We start from the raw sequence: 20,683 nt of genomic DNA, 5'->3' as shown, positions 1-20,683 counted from the left end.
TTTATCCCAAGTAGTTTAAAATTTAACGCTTACATCCCTATCTTATGCAAACCGTATTCAGATTATAGACATAAAGTCACAATATCCCGTCAAATGGATAACCAATCCCTAATCAATAATGGAAAATTACATGGTATAACTACCTTGTACATTTCATTATCATATATAAATACACTTTTAAAAAATTATCGTGGTAGCTACTATTTGAATTTTATAGCAAATTCTCAATTCTATTACTCTCAATACGTATATTTCCTTATTTCAACCCTAAAAATAAGCCTTGTATCTATCAATTTTCTCTCCCCATCGCAGTTCCCCCAAGTCTCCCATGGCGTTCGTCGGCATAGCTACAACACTTCGTAAATTCGGATTAGGTGTGAATGGGTTAATTAAGTATTAACGTGATATTTTGTTCATATAAAGTCCTATCCGGATGAGTTTGGGTGGAAATAGTTGCTTTAAGGTCAAGACGAATAGTGAGGTGCATAAGATTCGATAGAATCGACTAAGTTTATGGAACGTCTGACTTCCAGCCTGTTTACGTGAAAATCCGTTAGGAATTTGACAAAAATTAAAATATGAAATTTGTAGATCTTTGAAATAACTTTCCAACAATATATGGCCGAGCTCAAACGCATCTATGTGCTAGGAGTTATGCCCATTTTACTGAACATTGTGGGCAATCGCGACACCAGTGTGTTACACGGGTGGCGCGTGAAATTCATCTCTCTGATTTTATTTTATTTTGCCACCTGTGCGACGCACAGGTGCCGTACCGGCATAGGCGTGCGAGGGAGGTGCGAAGCACAGGTGCCGCACGACCCCCTTTTTTCTAGTTTCCGAAATTTCAAAATCACCTCGTACTTTTGTTTCTGACGACGGGTAAATTAGGTAAATATTTCTTTAATAAGACTCAATTAAAGATATGGAGTAATTTGTATATTTTAAAATTAAACATTTACTTTAAGAAAGTAGCAGTCATACACCGATATTCAGAGCGTTGGAGATAGAAGCGGCGGCGACAACCATAAAGTGGAGAATTTTTTATCCATTTATTGTCTCTTTCGCTACCGCTCTGTGGGATCAACGTTAGAAAATTTGTCGCGTTCAGAACAATCTTGTGTCGTAAGGAAAGGTATTATCCAAATAGTATTTTCTTATACTATAAAAATCCTATACGAATATAATGATTCGGTTAAATATCCACATTTGAATTTAAATCAAACACACAATCTATATCACGAAAATCATATATATCCATGTATATGGTGTGTCTGATATGGCGCAAAATATTTTCAACTATATTAATTAATTAAATTATTATTTATAAGAAAACAAGTTCTATAAGAATCAGGAAGATTACAATATTCGTTAGGGTACTAGATTTTTTTTATTTTATTTTTTATCTTCACTTTTCTTTCCGAAATTTTTAAAGCACCTCGTATTTTTATTTTTATTTTGCGACAGGTGAATTACATTAAACATTCCTATAATAAGACTCATTGCCTGTTTGGTCAAGCTTTTGGGAAGCCAAAAGTGCTTATTTTTTCTAAAAAGTGAGATGTTTGGCCAAGCTTTTGGGCAAAAATAAGTGCTTCTGGAGAGTAGCAGAAACTGTTTTTCATAAGCTAAAAAAAAGTAATTTTTTCCCAAAAGCACTTTTGAGAAAATACACTTAGAAACACTTTTAAAAGCTTGGTCAAGCATTAATTGCTGCTCAAAAGTGCTTTTAAAAAAAAAACACTTTTCAAAATAAGCTGATTTAATAAGCTTGGCCAAACAGACTATCAATTATAGATATACTTAGTATATATTAAAATCAAACGTTTAATAAATCCTATATTATAGAGATCTTACGCAGATATAATGATTCAGTTGAATACGTCAGGGCTCACCTTTAATGATGAAGATAATAGAAGATCTCATACCCATATTCAATGGTGAAAGATTCTCAAAGCGGACAACAACAGTAACAAGAACAAGTCATTAAAGCTTCGCCCTTATTCTTGAAAAGGAACAATTAATTAAGGATTCTTACCTTGAAATTTCTTTACAAATAAGAAATTGAAGATTTAGTTACGATTAAAAATAACTTTCTATCTTCATCCATAGATCCGTTAATCATATTTATTCAATTGAATTTCTAAATTTTCGTAAGGCCCTCTTGGAATTCCTTCTAGAGCATGTTGAATAATGTTTATGGATTTGGTCATTTCACCGATTCGTACTGAATAACGAGCTAATGAATTCTCTTCTCATTGATCAAAACATTTGAGTTGCTATCTCTGTTCAAATTAGTGAAGCCCTAGTCCTCTCATCGGCTAGTCCTCCCGCATATAAATATTCAAGTCTACCCAACAAACAAAGTCTCTTTCTTACTCTAGTTCAAATCACTATAGTTCACACTAATAGATTTACTTTATTCACGTAAAAGAAGAGAGGGCGAGATCATACTTGGAAAGGCCTTGTATAAATCATAGAAAGATAATTGACTATTGAAGTGGTAATTAGAGATTACACAGAAGTTGTTGTGATCAAGGTCGCAAAAAGCTAAAAGAGAATACTATTGCAATCTGAATGGATTGGACTAAGATCCACGTTGGATCTCAACGAGTATTAAACATTTCGTGTCATTTACATTATTGCAATTTACTTACTGTTTCTATAGCCTGCGTATTTTTGTTTCATTTCCTCGACTACCTACCTATCTAGTCGACTTAAGTGGGAAAATTGAAAAGGACTACAATTCACCCCCCTTGCACGATTTATATTACAAAAATCATACACATGTATATGGTGTGTCTGATATGACAGAAAATATTTTCAACTATATTTAATTGGCTAAATTATTTTTTGTAGGAAAATAAGTTCTCTAAGAATCAAAAAAACGATAGTCATCATGACAGGAGTAGGAAAACAAGTAGGAGTAGGAAAATAAGTTATATAAATGACATTGATTATCTTCCCCCAACCTTAGACGACACTTATTTTTGGAACAGAGGAGTAATTCTCATGTTATTACGATAAGGACCTTAACCCATTTATAGCCCAATTATCCACTCTGACCTAATACAAAATACAGCCCTACAGACTTGCCTCTCCACAGCCCAATTAGTCAACTACCCATTTCCCAAAGGGGAATTGACATCTTGATACAAGTACTACATAATATTAGGAAATATTTAACCCAAAACGTTTAGCATATCCAAAGCCTTAAAAAATTGGCACTAAGTAGCCAATTAAGAAAAGAAGGGGCTTAATTATAGGGATGCAAATATTCTTAACTCTTTTTAAACATGTATACCTAAAGACCTAAAGAATAGTAACCACTTTCAATTCTCCTAAATAAGGAGAGTTGCTCCTGCCACTATATTAAATCCCCTTTATTCTCTAATCTATATGTAATCAAATTTGTTGGGGATATACATGTGTACACTATCATATGTATACAAATCCGAAGGTGTATATTATATGTCTATGCAAACCTGACTAAAATTAAAATAAAAAATCAACTGCATTCAACAATCTTGCAGATGTATACACAACCAATCTTTAAGAAAACCAATATATGTATACATTAGGTGTGTACAATTCATTCAACAAACCAACAAGTGTATAAAATATATGTATACAAATAACAATAGATGTATACAAAACCAAGTTGAAAATAAAAAATAACATGTGTATACATTAAGTGTATACATCTCAATCAACAAACCAACATGTGAATACAATAGATGTATCCAAAATAAAGCTGCAATAAAATACACATATACATTTAAAAAATCAATTACCTTCTAAAAACAACAAATCCAACTATAAATAACCCTCTAATGGAAAATATTAAAACATATTACCGTTCTAATGGAGTTCTAGTGGAGAGAATTAGGGGAAGAAGTTAGAGGGAGTCTAGGAGAGAGAACGGAAGTACCGTATACAAAACTAAAACTTCTAGGAGCGATAAGGTACAAAATCCCAATTTTTACTCAGGACTTTATGGGTCATATTTGCCAAAGTTTTTGACCCAAAACGTGGAAAAGGGTCATTTTGTGCCACATTCTTAAAACTTGGCTAATATGTGCCAATTTTATGTACCATACGCTGTGCCAAATTCCCTTTCCCAAATTCAGTCATAAATAACAAGTTAAAAGTCCAAAAATAGCTACGGTCTGAGATTCAATGATGCTTTCACATGTTTGTTGCATCAATTAGTCTTTTTTTTTGTGTGGGTTAAAGATTGAAACTATTAGCTCACAAATGATGCTCAAGTTTCTAAGAAACTAGTGAAAGTGGCCGAGCTTCGCGCGGTGATAAAAGTATCACCAAACTTGTATCTTTATAAATTACATGTGTTCTATAGTAAAAAGTAAAAATATACAAAAGTCTGTATTGTCTCGTATCTAAGAGACATCAATTTATGATGCCGGAGGTAGCCTCTTTGACCAACTATATTGTTAGTATATTCTTTAGTCATAACTATCAGTATGTTTTAAAATAAATGTTTTCTCAAGGTTTATTGTACTTTTTCAGATATTTAACCCTCATTTTTCGAATTATAATGTGTAATATCAAGCAAAAAACTTTCCTAATCATATGATACACCTATAGGGAAGTAATATGTATTTGTTATGATCTTTAAAAGACACGTGCATCTAAAATTGCTTGTTAAACTTGATCCTACGGCAAAATATCATAGCCAAGTAACTCTACCGTCATTATATGCTAATCTTGTTTAAGTCAAATCATAGCGAACCACTAACATTGACCTAAGTTAGCAGGGAGTAGAAACATACAACAATATTTAACTTGTATAGATACAATAGTTGGAATTGTTAATCTATGGTTAGGTGGCAGTCTTCTTCGCGATAAAAAATAATGAATAAAAAACATGTAAATTAAGACACACACAAATAGAAAGATATTCAGAAAATAAAAATACCACAAATAGATTAGTAATGATCTCATAATCAAGCAGCACGTCCAAAAAAACATCCAAAAAAATTATGTGCTCCCTATGCTTGGTTTTTCTCCTTTCCCCAATTCTTTATTATTGAGTCTTGAGTATTTTTGTGGATGCAATGGGTGATGACCCAACAACTACAAGTTATATATAGCCCTCCATAGTTCATATCTTTCCAACTTCATAACCCCTCAATGAGTTTATACAATTGAAAGTGCATGTGCCATTTTATTCTCCCAGGGTCGCCTAGGCATGTTGGAATAATGCTCCAAATAAATCTAATTAATGGGGTAGTTACTTTTGTAACGTCCTGAATAATGGGAGGGAAGAATAACTAAAATATTGAATATGAATGAGTGGAGTAGTAAATATTGAGACATTTAAATATAAACATTAAAGAATAAGAATGAATAGAGGAGTAGTAACTGACACATTTATATTTGTACAATAATAAGTAATAAAAATGAAGGAAAAAAAGTCAAAAAAATGAGAAAAAAGATAAATATGATTCTTGGCCAAAAAGAGATGCCACATCACTTCTCTAATTCCTAGCTTTATATTATGTATAGATTAATGACCTATTATAATTCCAGAACAAAAGGATACACAAAGCAAAACCATGCTAATAAATGATGGACGTTGATACTTGTATTAGTATATGCTGAAATCATATTTGATTCATGACGCATATGTACACCTTAAAAATGATACTTACTTGGGAATAGTTAAAGAATGAGTGATATAAATTTATTTAAAAAGAATAATTGCCGCTTCATTGTGATTTATGTGAGATCCCAAAAAGTACTACACTAGCCACTCATCCGAGTATTCTTTAACTTTTGACTATCTCAGATATTTTAATATTTATACTATTGTAGAAGCAAGGATTTGAGAATAAAGATCGTCGATCAAGGATAGCATTGTAATTTCACAACCAACATTAAGGGCCTGTTTGGAAAGCCACCTGGTAATTGGAATTGGTGTAATTACTAGGGTAGTTATTACACAGCCTAGTAATTACACTATTGTGTAATTACAACGACCTGTTTGTGTGTCATAACGTAATTACAGTGTAATTACAAGCGTGTTGTTTGGTTGCACAAGTGTAATTACACAGTTAGTTTAATTTAAAAATAACATTTGATTATAAAAAATTTAAAATTAATATTTAGAAAATATGTGCCTATATTAAATTAGTTATTTAACAATACATTGTTTCTTGAAAATATGTTAATTAATAATCATATATTTGTAACTAATATTGTAAAAAATAATTGATATATAATTTCAAATTAATAATATTTTAATTTTAATTGATTATAAAACTTAAAAGCATACCTTTTTTGTGAGAATATCATGGGATTGGATGTTTGACAAAAAAACAATATTTATAAATATAATGCCATAACATTATTCAAATATTTGATAATAATTCTATCAACTGTAAGTGAAAAATAAACGATGTACGATATGTGAAATAACAAGTCAATAGTACTAAAGCAAATATTTTTAAAGTCGAAAATATAGCCCAAATTCAAAATCCAAAAAATAAAATAAAATCTAACATGATACTCTTATGTCAAATTTCAACGTTACATAAGTAAGTTTCAACGTAACATAAGTAAATACTCCTATAATTCAAAAGAAAGGGAAAATATAGGTCTATAACCTCAATCACAACGAAATTCTACTTTAATAACGTCACTCATTATATGTCAAGTTTGTTAATGGCTCATTCTTTCTAATATCAAGAGATGTAGTTTCAAAAATTAGAATATTAACATGGTAATGCTAAATGAATAAAATAAAAAACTAAAAAAAATACGAGCAATTACATGGAACCACAAGAAGTAAATGTTGGGAATGAGAAGAAAGGAAATGAAATATAAATACTATAAAAAGAAAAATATATTTTAAAAAGTAAAAACAATTAAAAAGTAAAAATTAAAAAAAATTAAATAATAGAAATAAAAAATAAATTAGAAAATAAAAGAAATTAAATAATAGAAATAAAAATAAATTAAAAAAGAATAGAAATTAAAATAAAATTAAAAAGAAATAAACTAATAGGTAACCCTGTAATTACACCCAATTCTACCCCCCTTGAGAATTGGAGAGTGTAATTACACCCTCTCAATTACACCCAATTCGCCCCTAACCGTGTAATTACCTGTCAAACAACAAAAACCGTAATTACACTCAATTACACCCAATTCCAATTACCAGTGGCTTTCCAAACAGGCCCTAAAGCATTTCCTTTGATTCTTGCATTGTAATTTCACAACCAACATTAAAGCATTTCCTTTGATTCTTCCATGAGCCAGAGTTCTCATTCAATCTCTTTCATTTGTATCTTCAATATATTTTGTTGTGCTCATTTACACATGTACGGTACTACAAATGATGTCATTTCAGATAGCATGTAATCATTATCAGCTAACCACATGTCATTTTTACACTTTTACTTTTCACTCTTTTCTTTATGTTCACATAATTTCACTTCTTCATTTCATCTATAAACTCTTTAATACTTCTATAGTCAATGGCATGAATATACACTATTTATATTTAGTTGGGTATTTTATATACTCTTTTGGTTTCAATTTATACGACATTTTTTTTAGTTAATTAAGAAAATTGACATCTTTTTATATTTCGTAACAATTTAACTTCAAACGTTCCATTTCATCCTTAATGAAATGATTTACAACCACAGAAATTTTTATAACTTATTCTATATCACAAATTTCAAAAGTATTTCTTTATTTTTTAAAACTCCGTGTTCAGTCAAACACCATCATATAAATTGTGACGGAGGAAGTAATATATTGTGGCATATTTTCTTAAATATCCAAACAAAGCTTTATCATTTTAGTAATTAATTTCACTGGCTTTATTAACTAAATCAAACGTTCATATGTGCCTCTTCTATAAAATAGTTTGATTATATAATTAAGAAGAAACTAATCTAACTTATAAAATACACGCAATAGTAAAACAAAACATCAGAATCTAATGCAATAAAAAACGTTTGGGAATAAATTAATTTTGACGGAGGATGAAATTCAAATAAATGATGGAGGATGAAATTCCTCAACTTTTTTTGACTTATAAAAATTTTCTTGAAGTACTTTCCAGAAGAGCTTAATCAAAAATACTAACAAATAAGAAAACGTTAACTGCGTTTCTTCTCATTGTTGTTGTCTGTTAATAGCAAATAATGTTATTAAAAAGGTTCAAGTTCAGCATTGTAATAATTTCACTCCATTCACAAAAAATATTAGAAAGTTGGAGAAAAATAATTTTTATTTTTATTCCCAAATTCTTTCAAAATATATATACTATAATAAACAATATTTTTCTTAATAAATAGAACTCTTTATCTCAAATCTATGTTTATTTGGGGAAAATATTCCTTAAATCTTTGATACCCAATAGGACACCGAATATATTAGGATAGATATTATCAAAGTTGACTTCAAAGTAGCAAACTTTAATTTCATAGTAGTCTATGTTTTCCGAAATAGTATTACTTTAACATTAACTAAAAAAAGTTATGGAATGAATATCAATTTGCATACAAAATTTCTACCATATTGAAGAATCTAGAAGCAGCTCATGTGCAACATGTCTACTTCTTGGCAATTAATTTATTTTTAAGGGTATTTTCTACTTTTAGCATTAGTGATTTTTTAAAACTGTTTAAATTTAATTGTTATCAAATATAAAAATATATTATTATTTTTAAATAGATTAATCAAATTAAAACAAACAGTGTAACAAGGATTACATTAATAAGCAAAAACAATGAATAGCACGGGCCAATTGCATCTAGTGTCACAAATAATCACGAGTGATTCATTAATGCAATGCATATCTAAAACATAGTTGATCTCAAATTGATAAATATATGCAATTAAATATTCGAGTAGAAAGAACAGAGACAACTAAAATTAGCAGTTCAACTTATATTCACAAGTCAATCATTACATGTACAACGAGGATATCATGTTTAACTTACGAGAAAAATGACTTAATGAAAAATCAGATAAACATCTATTGAAGTAGTTGATAATGTTTGGCGTATTGCGAGTAAGATGATTCTCATACTGGTGATGAGACAACATTCACTAGATAACTGTTCGTTGCAAATTGCCTTACATTTTTTTAATAACTATACAAGAAAAGGATTTGGAGAAACTAAAGTAATTAATTGAAATTTTCGACGATGTGAAATCAGAATTAAGAAAATAAATGATTAAAACATAGCTCGATATCACATTTTGTCATCCTACATATCGTGAATTCAGATTTGATCGGAATCCCAATACAAATATCGGACAAGATGAAAAGGAAAAAAAAAAGTGAAGTCACAAGTCTCTCATGGAATTCATATCCAGGTTCCTTAGCTATTACACGTCTGTATAACTTTTTGTCTCCTTTAGGTTGGAGTGCACGAGCTAAGGCATTTGCCTTCTCATTAATATAAAGTGAGGACGTGCGGCATGTAACACCAAACATACTACAGCTCATTATTATAAGGTGACTATTGACAGTATCTCTTACGTTTTACTTATGATAAAAATAGCATGCCAAAAGTTAATGAGTAAATGTTTCAGTGGTTTTATGAAGAGTAAGTTATTAGTTATGACGGTATTCCCGTTGTTTTATTCTAAGTCTTCAGCAAGATTGACTTTTAAAACAACTAATAAATAGTTAAGTGACTTTATTGATATAAAATTTTAAAAAAAAAGTAAGTAACTTTAATAGATAAATTCGTCAAGTGGAGTAATCATGTGCTCCAAAAATCACAGTAGCTAGCAAAACAAGAATTTGTGATAAAATCACCAAAGCATGAAAAAAAATATATAGATACTATTCCAACATGCAAGAAAGCCAACCTAACCTTTTTTTTTGTGGGTGGGGTGCGGGGAGCCTTGGAGCAACGGTAAAGTTATCTTTGTGTGATATACAGGTCAAGGGTTCGAGCTGTGGGATCAACCATTAATATATACTTTTATTAGGGTAGGTTGTCTACATCACATCCCTTGAGATGCGGCCCTTTCTCAGATCTTGCTAACGCGAAATGCTTTGTGTCAAACCAAGCTAACCACTAATATAAGAATAGAACAAAAACTGTTTTTTTCTTTATTACAACAATAATAATAAAAAAATGTACAGTAAGAGATACTGCCAATTGTCGCCGCCCACTGCTACCCTTCACCATTAATCACTTATCACTGCTGTCATGAATTCTAGCCAGATGCAATGTACACTTACATTTGACTTCAGTTCAACTCAATATATAGATTTTCACAAAACATAAAAAAATATTTACAAAATCACTAAAATAACAATAAACATTGAAAATTTGAACCCATGCTTACACAAGTGTATTGAATGCAATTGTGAAAACACAAAAATTAATCCATTTTTATTCAGTACCTGTACTGATAAGAGATAACAAGTATCCCATAAAATCATTCGAGATGCACGCAAGCTAGCCGGACACCACAATTATTTTAAGAAAATATAACCTTTTAAATTTAAATCATGAATCTGCCTCTAATGTTCGTGACCGTGCAGAGCAGACATTGCCACTAGACCAAGCTTTTGAAGATTCAACTTCACAACAGTATCTGTGAACATTTTTGTATCTTCTCCAGTATTTCCTTCTGGAATATCAACTATGTAGGATTCCAAAACAATTGTGTATATTTTTCCATCTTTGTTGAACTCATTCACTGATGTTACTGACTTGTAATTGGTCAATCTGTGCTCACCGCCAACAACTCGAAAGCTTAAAATATGTTTCTCATCGTCCAAAAACTCTAGGCGTTCTGTACTTGTCGATGCAGGTATTCCTGATACTATAGTAACTTCTCTTATGCTCCCAACTCCGCCATCACCTGATAACACATATTTAAAAGTAATAAAAACGTACACTCTCTTTAATAATATTATAGTGTGTTCGCTGTATATATTTTTTTTTAATCAATATACGCCGGTATTTAAAGAAGCGAACAGAGAAACAAATCAAAGGCGAAATATTAACATTATTAATAAAATACAATTATGCAGTGCAAATAAGAAAACAATGACTTCTTTTGATATACATATATATGTATAAACCTTTGAACAGAAGATACGATTCTAGCTAGTATGCTAGTAGTAAAAGTGCTTTAAAAATTGCTTTAAGTCAAAAAAAATTCTTGCTGGAAATATTGGTTAGAATTCTTGGCTCCGTCACTACCGGCAACCAAGAAAATCCTAGATTCAAATTTCACTTACATGTATAAAATTCAACACACCTAGCTAATTTATACAGTGTTTGATTTGCAATTTAAAAACTAACATAGCTAATATTATAAGTTATAAGAGAACCTATGTATTATTTTATGTAGGATTTAAGATGAAATAACTAATACATGAATAACAAAACCTAGCGTAGAACAATGCATGAATTCCCTGATAACTAATCAATTTATTTGTTACTAATACATGCATAACTCTAACCAACTACCAAACGATCCTTACCTGCAGTCATTTTGCAGCTTTTGATGAAGTGCTTGTACTTGTGGGGATTATCAAAACGCCGAACGAAAGGCCAAACGACGTCAGCTGGTGCCTCAATGCGTTGTGTTATTAGAGAAGTGCAAGTGTTTGGTACATCTTCAAACTTATGGTAATTGCGAATCAATGGCTCCAATTCTGCAAATTCTTCTTTTGTTAGTCCTTGAGGTACTAATTGGCCATCACCATTCATTCTTTTTCACAAAGTTGAATGATTAAAAAGGAGAAAATTCTTGTTTGTTTCTTTAAAAATTTATCAGCGGATATAGAATTAAGACAAGAAAATTGCTAACTCTTTTGCTTGGTACTTTGGGAGGTGGCTGATGGCTGTTAAGTCTCCTATGCCTCGTTTGCTTTGGGGAATTAAATAGGAAGAAGTTCTAGGCTTTAATTTACACGATTGCCCTTATTCGGGGGTGGTCTTTAGTTTTTCCCCCTCAAATTGCCGGTCTTTAATTTTTGCTATTCGCCTAAAATACCCCAAGATTCTGGATTCGAATCCCGGTTCAGTAAAAAAAAAAAAGATTTCGCAAGGTAGAGTTTCGTAGCAAAATTAAGTCTATTCGGGCAGAAGTTAGGCCTAACTTTTGTAGAATTACGGCAGAGTAAAAAAAAAAAAAAAATTATACCTATCAAAATTCTGCAAGGCAAACCTTTGCCTTAACTAAATCCTGCGAATCCAGAACCTTGGAGTATTTTCGGCCACTTTTTGAAGGAAATTGCAAAAATTAAAGACTAGCAATTTGAGGGGAAAAAATTGAAGAACAACACCTTTGAAGGGAAATTCGTGCAAAAAAAATGTTATTTTTGGTGGGAGAAAATACAAGTGGATGCTATGTGGGCATGGGCTGTTTGCATATGGGAATTCAGAATTTTAAGTTTTTGGGTTCCTTCGAGAACTTCAAGTTAATATATAATACACCTTTCGTCCCAATTTATGTGGTAGCCTTCAGATGATTCAAACAATTTTTTTTTTTACCATAATTTTTTTCGTATGTCTTATAAATATTTTGAATCGTAATTATTGTGACTTTTAATACTTTTCATGCAGTTTCCAAATATGTAAGCTTTATGTCAAAAAACTTAATTTGTCCGAATACACGATCAAAACTAACAGATTTGATCCTCGAAAGCCGAACTGTGCAACATAAATTGGGATAGAAAGAGTAATAATTGTTTTTACAGCCAAATGTTTATTATGGACATACATACACACCTGATTTTAAGACCGCCATTTAAGCCATACCTGCTCGCAATGCTGAAAATTTACAAGTCTATCCACTTCAAAAAGCTTCAAATATGTGGTGTTTGAAGTTTCAGATATATGGCCGAAGATCAAGCATATGTAATAAGACAATATAATTTGTTTTAATTGTTAGGCTTTTTCAATCCTAACTTTAAATACCGTATGTTTGAAGTTGTTCCGAAGTGGATAAACGTGTAAACAAAAAATAAAAGTAGATACAAATTAAATAGCAGTGTATAAATAGTATATCTCACGAAAGTGTTCTAATATTTATAAATATTTACTGAATTTCATGTTATGGGAAAAATTAATAGGTTCACATGAATCCACGAAGTTACCCCGTCACTTCATATTTTACAGTGAAATCTATACACACAAATTTTCAGCTAAATGTGTTTTCTATGTTGTAAGCTGTCTACTGCATGGTCCACTAGTTTGACTTTAACAACAAATTTCTCTCAACGTGATTTATTGTGTCACCTTTTCCCAGGAGCATGCGCAATGGATGATTTCTCTTCCATTTCTTTCAAGTAATAATAATTCAGATAAAGAACAAAATGCTAATGAGATGAGAAACACAATACGTTTAACGTTAATAGGAAACGACAGTGAATAATGAAATTGTGATAGATAATACCAATGGTAAAAATCTAAAAAAAAAAGAGCAAAACATGCGATATTCCTACAAGAAAATACGTTCATAAGTAATTTGTGACTCGATTATTTAGATGTTTCAAAAGTGAATTACGTTTATGAAGATGCAAGTTTAACTTTCCAAGAATATTACAAATATATATGTTATGTACATATATATAAAATTATTAAATTGGAGGTATGATAATCACATTTTTTTGGAATTCGTTTACTAGAATTCTTGACTCTATGACTTGTGTAACATAATTTGTAAATTAGGGGAATAAATAGGGCAAAAGGGTCGAAAGTCGAAACAGAAGAGGAGAAACAACCTAAAGGAGTGGTGTCAGGTGTGGTCACAACAGTTGAATAGAGCAAGCTGACCCTCAATATTTGTGGTGTATAAATAGTTTTTTTTTTTACCATTTTTAGTCAGAATTTTGGGATTCGAGCTTGCCACTTTTTAAAATTTGTGAGCGAGTGTTGATTGCTAGTCACTTCAGCAAAATTTGAGTACTCTTGCTCAAAGATTCTCTTGCTCAAAGTCAAAGATGACAGGTTACGGATTCATAAAAGTGGGAAAAATCATGTTAAGGAACGTTTTTCACTTTAATGTTTTATGTCACTACTAAAAACATGTAAATTTCTAACGGACGTTCCGGTTAGAAATATGGGGTTTCGATGAAAAGTCCATCGGAAAGAAACGCGATTTCGGTTTTTTTTCGGTTTTTTTGAGCAACACATCTCTCCATTTAAATTTCGGAGGTTTACCCATTTTACTTGGACGATAATTTTCTATATACAAAATATAAATATACAACGTATAATAAAATCTTTTATATAGTACAAATGATGTTATATCTAATTTATTATAATAGGTGAAACAAATTATATGAATATTATTCTATGTATAACATTTTTATTATAACTATATAATAAAAATCAACACCAAAAAAAGAATACTTGTATTCAATATCCTATAGTGTTAAATGAAAACCGAGATTTTATTTTTATGGAACAATGAAAGAAGTTGGATCATGTAAGACGCTCAAAAAAAAGTTTAGGAGGAAATGAAATTGTATACCTACTATGAACAACAAATGTGTTATTCAGGGTTTCGTTATATATTGCAATTTGATTTACTATAAAACATTAACTTGTCATGTAATGTTTAAACATTTAGTTGCTAAGCCTATGTTATTATAATATTATTGACTTAATGTTTTCTTCCCAAAAAAAAAATTGTATTTTTATTTTACATCATATGAATGATATTCCTGTAACTATTGAAACATGTCATTTAAGAATGAAAAGTTTAAAGTTAAAACGTCTATATGTATAAACTAGTATATTTTTACCGGATAAAAGAAAAGGCATCACATCATTAAATGGGGGAAAAAAGAATAGAGCAAGGAGAATTCTTTCACCATTTTTTTGGTTTAATTTCCACTATATCTTATTTAATAGTACAGTACTTCTTTGACCTTTTTTATAGGATAAAAGAAAAGGCATCACATCATATGAAAAAAAACTTTCAACATCAATAGTGTATATTATTATGTTATCAAATGTATATTATTATGTTATAAAGTTTTAATTAAGAATATCTCTTTCACGAATATTTAATGTACATTATAACGGTGATGTCGTATAACGGTGATGTCGTATGCCTCCACTTTGTCACACAATGGGCAATGGGTAGCTAAGAAAGATTTGGATGAATGACGTTTCATTAATAGCTAGAAATGCTTAAGGTTTTCCTAGTGATAGGAAGAGGGTGGGGTTGAACTTTATGTATAAGAAAAATTAAATCTACTCATCAAATGTCAATAATTTAATAAACCTTACTCCTCCACACACACACGAGATAAATTAAATAATTAGACCATGTGTGCTTTATTCATAATTCATATATATCATGGCACCATGCCGTCACGATATGCAGGTTCTATTCAAAGTAAGTATATTTTCCAACGATATCGAGCATAAATCAATGTTGGCCTGTTGCCCCCGCAATTCAACACATGAGAATTTATCAGGACATAAGTTGCAAAGCTTCAACAATTATATTAGGTAAAAGGGATTAAATTTGTCCTTGTAAAATTCAAAGTTAATAACTTCATCTTCTGTAAAACTCTTGGTCCAATCTAATCCCTTTGTTAGGAAAAGGTCTCATTTTTTCCTTTACCGCTAACGACAACCAGCTCAAAAAAAACCACAGTAAAGTCGAGGGTTACCCGTCATCTGCCCAAAATTTCTCCACCACCATCTCCATCTTTATCTTCTTATCTTTCACAAAAATAAAACCACCATTTTTTCTCTACCCATAAACCACCCCGTTACCACCTCCGTCACACCACCGACGTTCACACCACGCCATCGCCACCTTCATCTTAAGAAACAAATATCAACAATTTCAAATACCCAACCACCTCATTTTCTGTTTTTAACAAGTAATTCAATAAATCAATACAACGTAAAACAAACTTACTGTTAATCAGACCCGCATTCGAGGAATGTATTCAATAAGAACCTAATCTAAAGCCAATTTATTTTTTTGCAGATTGTTTAGATGTCTTCTGTTTTTTTTTAAATCTAATTTTTTTTATTTTGAATATAAGTTTTTTTGAATAGAAGAGAGGGAGGGAGAGAGAAAGATTTGGTGTGGCAAAGGTGGCGGTAGTAGATTTCCATTTTTTCAGGCTACAAGTTGAAGGAAAAAAAAAGACGGAGGAAGTTTGATTTGATAGAGAGAAAAAGATGGAAAAGAGATTGAGGAGTTTTGAGATGGAGAAGATGAGGAGGAAGGCTGACGACCCGACATTACGTGTATTCGATTTTTTTTTTATACATAAAAATATTTTTTTAATTATTTGTAAATATTATAGATTTTTTTCATAGTTTTTTGTCTTTTAAAAAATTATTTTGTGAACTTAGAATTTTGAATGCAATAAGTTTTATATCAAGAGATAAATGTTAGAACTCAAATAAAGTCCAAATCAAAATCAACAAAAACTAATGCTAACAAAAGAAATTCAATTCTAACACTAGGAATGATAGTAATGTTGGATATCTATTTTTTAGTTTTTAATTGGTTTAGAGCGTAAAAATACATAGGATTTAATTTTTTTTTCTTTGTCATGTATTAATACTTATTAGCCATACTTATTTTAGCATAACTTCATTTACATATATTCTCATGGCAATTAGCAATACGATAACCGATTTTATTATTTTTTTTTTTTTTGAATATTTTAAACGATATTAACATAAATCAATGTTGGTTATTTTCTTAAGAAACACCTTAGTTATAACACATGAGAGTTTATTAGGACATAAGTTGCAAAGCATATGTTTTATATGAAATTTATTTGGAAAAAAAGGGTTAAATTTGTCCTTGTAAAATTCAAAGTTAATAACTTTGTCTTCTGTAAAACTCTTGGTCCAATCTAATCCCTTTGTTAGGAAAAGGTCTCATTTTTTCCTTTAGCCCTAACGGAGCACCAAGCTCAAGGTTAACTCTAAACCACAGTAAAGTCGAGGGTTAAATGTGGATCTTCTTAAGGTAGCAAAATTTAGTTTTGGAAAAATCCAAATTTTACCTTGTGATTTTTTTTTTTAATTTTTAATCGAAAGGCGAATACAAAAGGATTTCTTCTAACGAAAGACAAAAATTAAAAACCACCCCAAAATAAAAGTTTAAGATTGCCCCTCAGTTTACCAACAATTTGAATGGTATTAAAAGAATTAAATACTCGTATAATTTTTATTGGATTGTTACGATTTTTAATTTTAGTTTATTGTATAAGTAAATCAATACAACATAAAAAAAATCTAATTTAATCAGACCTGCATTCGAGGTGGGACCGTTGTCTTATTTTTCTTTTTCGTTAAACATCTGTTATACAAATACTCCGTTTACTTATTTTTCATAATCGGATTTTCTTTTTATCATATTATTTTATTTTGCTCGATCCTTTACTCTGTTAAGCATCTCCCCCTCAAATTTATGGTTTGTTTACTAGCCTTCTTTCTTTCACTTTTATCATTCTCTCATTTTTTTAAGCTACGATTTTTTATTTTTTTTTTCTGATTTTTGTTTACCGATTTTTTTTTTTTTTTTAAATTATTGCATCAGGGAGTTGCATGAATTAATAGCTTAAATTATTTGCAAAGCATAAATGGTGATAAATTAATAAAATGAAGTTATCTTAAATCATATTACAGTAATTGTTGAGTAATTTTCCCATTATTTACATCAATGAAGAATACTTTAGTAAACATATTAGTAGTTACTTATAATATGATACAATCAAAGTAAATTATACAACAACAACAACAAGGGGTTGTAATGAAGGACAGTGTCTAAAGACCACCCCAAATGAGGACATTCCTGCAAATTGCCCCTCTGTTTACCAACTCATTTGAATGGTATTACGCATTGTATTGTATTATTAAATACTCGTATAATATTTATTTGGATTGTTAAAATTTAATTTTAGTTTATTGTATAAATAAAATAATCATTAACCCAACAAATATATGTAGACACATAAAAATAATAAACAAATGACTTGACAGGGTGGGACCGTTGTCTTATTTTTCTTTTTCGTTAAATATGCGCTCTTACTTATTATTTCATAATCATATTTTTCTTTTTATCATATTATTTTATTTTGCTCGACCCTTTACTCTATTAAGCATCTCCCCCTCAAATTTATGGTTTGTTTACTAGCCTTCTCTCTTTCACTTTTATCATTTCTCTCATTTTTTAGTGTATCATTTGATGTGATTTATAATATTTTATAATCAAAGTAAATTATAAAATATGATAAATCCATCATTTTGTTTTTGACAATACAATATTTTTTATTCCTCAAGACTTCTAAAGAAAGCTAAGTTCTTATTTTGATTTCCAATTTGATATCTAATATTTATATTGCGATTAAATTTGAATATGGTGATAAATTAGGGATAAATTAAAGTATTCCATAACAAAGTAAAAAACTTAAATCATAAATGCGAGTGTGACTAATTACCCCAATATTTGGGATGTCAATGAAGAATAAAGTAGTAAAATATCATATTTACATAGATATTCCTTTAAAGTTATATGTAACGATGAGATAGACATCTTAGTTTTTCCTATAATCAAACAAATACTTTAATGACATAATTAAAATGATACTAAAATACAATACAATATCATATAAGAGTGTGGGTAATTGCATGGGGTACACATATCCCTGAAGAAATCTACATGTCTTTCTTTGGTTATCTGATCGTTGTGAATAGCTAAAAGAAAATATTTATGTATTTTGATTCATAAATTCATATACCAATTAAGTTTATTTTTTCCTTTCTATATACTACTATAATAAATGGTGATAAACAAGCAGCAGGTCAACATGATTGCTTTGGCAATTGAGGGCATTCCGGTCATTTTACTTTTATTTCTGTGCATTGTTGGTTTGTTCTGTTGGCTTATATTGTTACGTAGAGAAACTTTGTTGGGACCCATGTTTTGTGCTTATGTCACTGATGTGGTGGCCCACTGAAAATATGACCGACGTACACACATATTTAAGGCCCATCACCGAAAGGTTCCTTTTTACTTAGATTTGAACTTGGGAACTTTATGTTAACATCTTAATTTTTCCTATAATCAAACAAATACTTCAATGACATTCTCCTCCACACCTCATGCTTAGGTGCGAGTTATCTTGGGGCAAGAAAAAACAATGATCGGTGTATCAAATGCTAAAATCTGATTAAAAAGGTAAGTATGTGTTTTACTTAGTTTTACTAAAACAGGTAACAATTTTATTAGTTTATATATTATTTTTCTTTGAGCCTTGTCATTAATATAAATAAGGGACTCTTTTTGAAATCAAAGATATAATATCACATAAAATATAATAAAGGAAGTGATAAATGTCTTATGTTCATTTATTTTTGCTTGAATTTAGAAAGAAAATGTTTGCATTAGTTTCACAATGAAAAAGTACATTTCAACAAAAAAAAAAAAATTAAAAAAAAAAAAATTTGAGTATAAATTAAATAATAGTGTCAAAAGAACATATTAATAATTTTTTTAATTTGATATATAACCGCCCTACCTAAAAGAAAATGTGTATTCTTTGTATATATGTTTGATATACATAAAACATACATCTTAGATACTAATTAATTTTTTGTATATTTACTATAACATATATATCAAATATGTAAGATTTCAAAAATTATTACCCCGTCCCAAATAATATGACACAGTTAAATAAATTATTACCCGTCCCAAATAATATGACAAGTTAAAATTTTTTATGATTTTTTTTTATATATCTTTTAAATATTTTAAGTTGTTAATTAATGTGATTTATATTACGTTTTTATGTAGTTTCTAAATTTATAAATTTTATTTAAATAAACTTAAAGCTTCTAAGTCCTATTTCATGGACAAAGTTTAGAGATTTGAATCTCAAAATTTCAACTATGCCTCATAAATTGGAATAAATGGAATGTTATATTATATTATCAAATTACATTACAAAATCTACATATAATACTTTATAAAAGAAATGAGGTTTGAGATTTTAAAAAGGGCAAAGGTGCAAATATACCCCTCAACTTTGCGATTTAAAGCAAATATACCCCCGTTTAAAAAGTGGCATATATACTCTTCCCGTTACAAAATGGTGCAAATATACCCCCTGTTCCTACACACACAAATAGTTCAAATATACCCTTTTCGCTAACATAATTTTTTTTAAAAAAATCATCTAGTTTATTTTTTAATTAAAAAAATGTCATGTGGCTTTTAAAAAAGTCTACCCATTTTTTTTAGTAGACATATTTTTCTAACATCACATGGTAAATTTTTTTATGGTAGGTCGGATTTGATTCGTTTTAAAAAATATCTTCATGGCTTTAAAAAAAAAAATTCTATCATTTTTTTTAAATAACCTAACAGGGACTACCGAAAAAAAAATTATCTTGAGGCTTTAAAAACATGTCCACTTAGAAAAATTGGTTAGACTTTTTTTTAAAGCCATGTGGTATTTTCTTAATTAAAAAATAAACTAAATGATTTCTTAAAAAAATTCCGTCAATAAAAATGATATATTTGCAAAATTTTATAACAATAAGGGTATATTTATACCATTTTTATAACGGGATGTAACTGCTCTAAATTATAATTTTATTAAGGTGAATATTTGCACCTTTTTGACCTTTTAAAAATGAGAAAAGATTCTTCACCACCTAATGAAATT

At 29.7% G+C, this 20,683-nt stretch overlaps 1 protein-coding gene across 1 annotated transcript; it reads right to left on the bottom strand.

Moving 5' to 3' along the window:
• Positions 1-10,293: 10,293 nt before the first annotated feature.
• On the bottom strand, positions 10,294-11,883 carry LOC132039701 (abscisic acid receptor PYL2-like). Its single transcript, XM_059430207.1, has 2 exons — positions 11,498-11,883; positions 10,294-10,869 (listed from the first exon to the last, which is right to left on the bottom strand). The coding sequence occupies exons 1-2, from the start codon at positions 11,724-11,726 to the stop codon at positions 10,526-10,528; spliced, it is 573 nt and encodes a 190-aa protein (XP_059286190.1). The 5' UTR covers positions 11,727-11,883; the 3' UTR covers positions 10,294-10,525.
• Positions 11,884-20,683: the final 8,800 nt, after the last annotated feature.

This window comes from Lycium ferocissimum, chromosome 12 (genome assembly GCF_029784015.1).
Source record: "Lycium ferocissimum isolate CSIRO_LF1 chromosome 12, AGI_CSIRO_Lferr_CH_V1, whole genome shotgun sequence".
NCBI lineage: Eukaryota > Viridiplantae > Streptophyta > Magnoliopsida > Solanales > Solanaceae > Lycium > Lycium ferocissimum.
This window is presented reverse-complemented; position numbering and strand designations above follow the sequence as displayed.

Coding starts and splice junctions, on each gene's coding strand:
- LOC132039701 (XM_059430207.1), bottom strand. CDS start 11,726: ATGAATGGTGATGGCCAATTAGTACCTCAAGGACTAACAAAAGAAGAA. Junction 10,870..11,497: donor AAGCTGCAAAATGACTGCAG/GTAAGGATCGTT, acceptor ATGTGTTATCAG/GTGATGGCGGAGTTGGGAGC.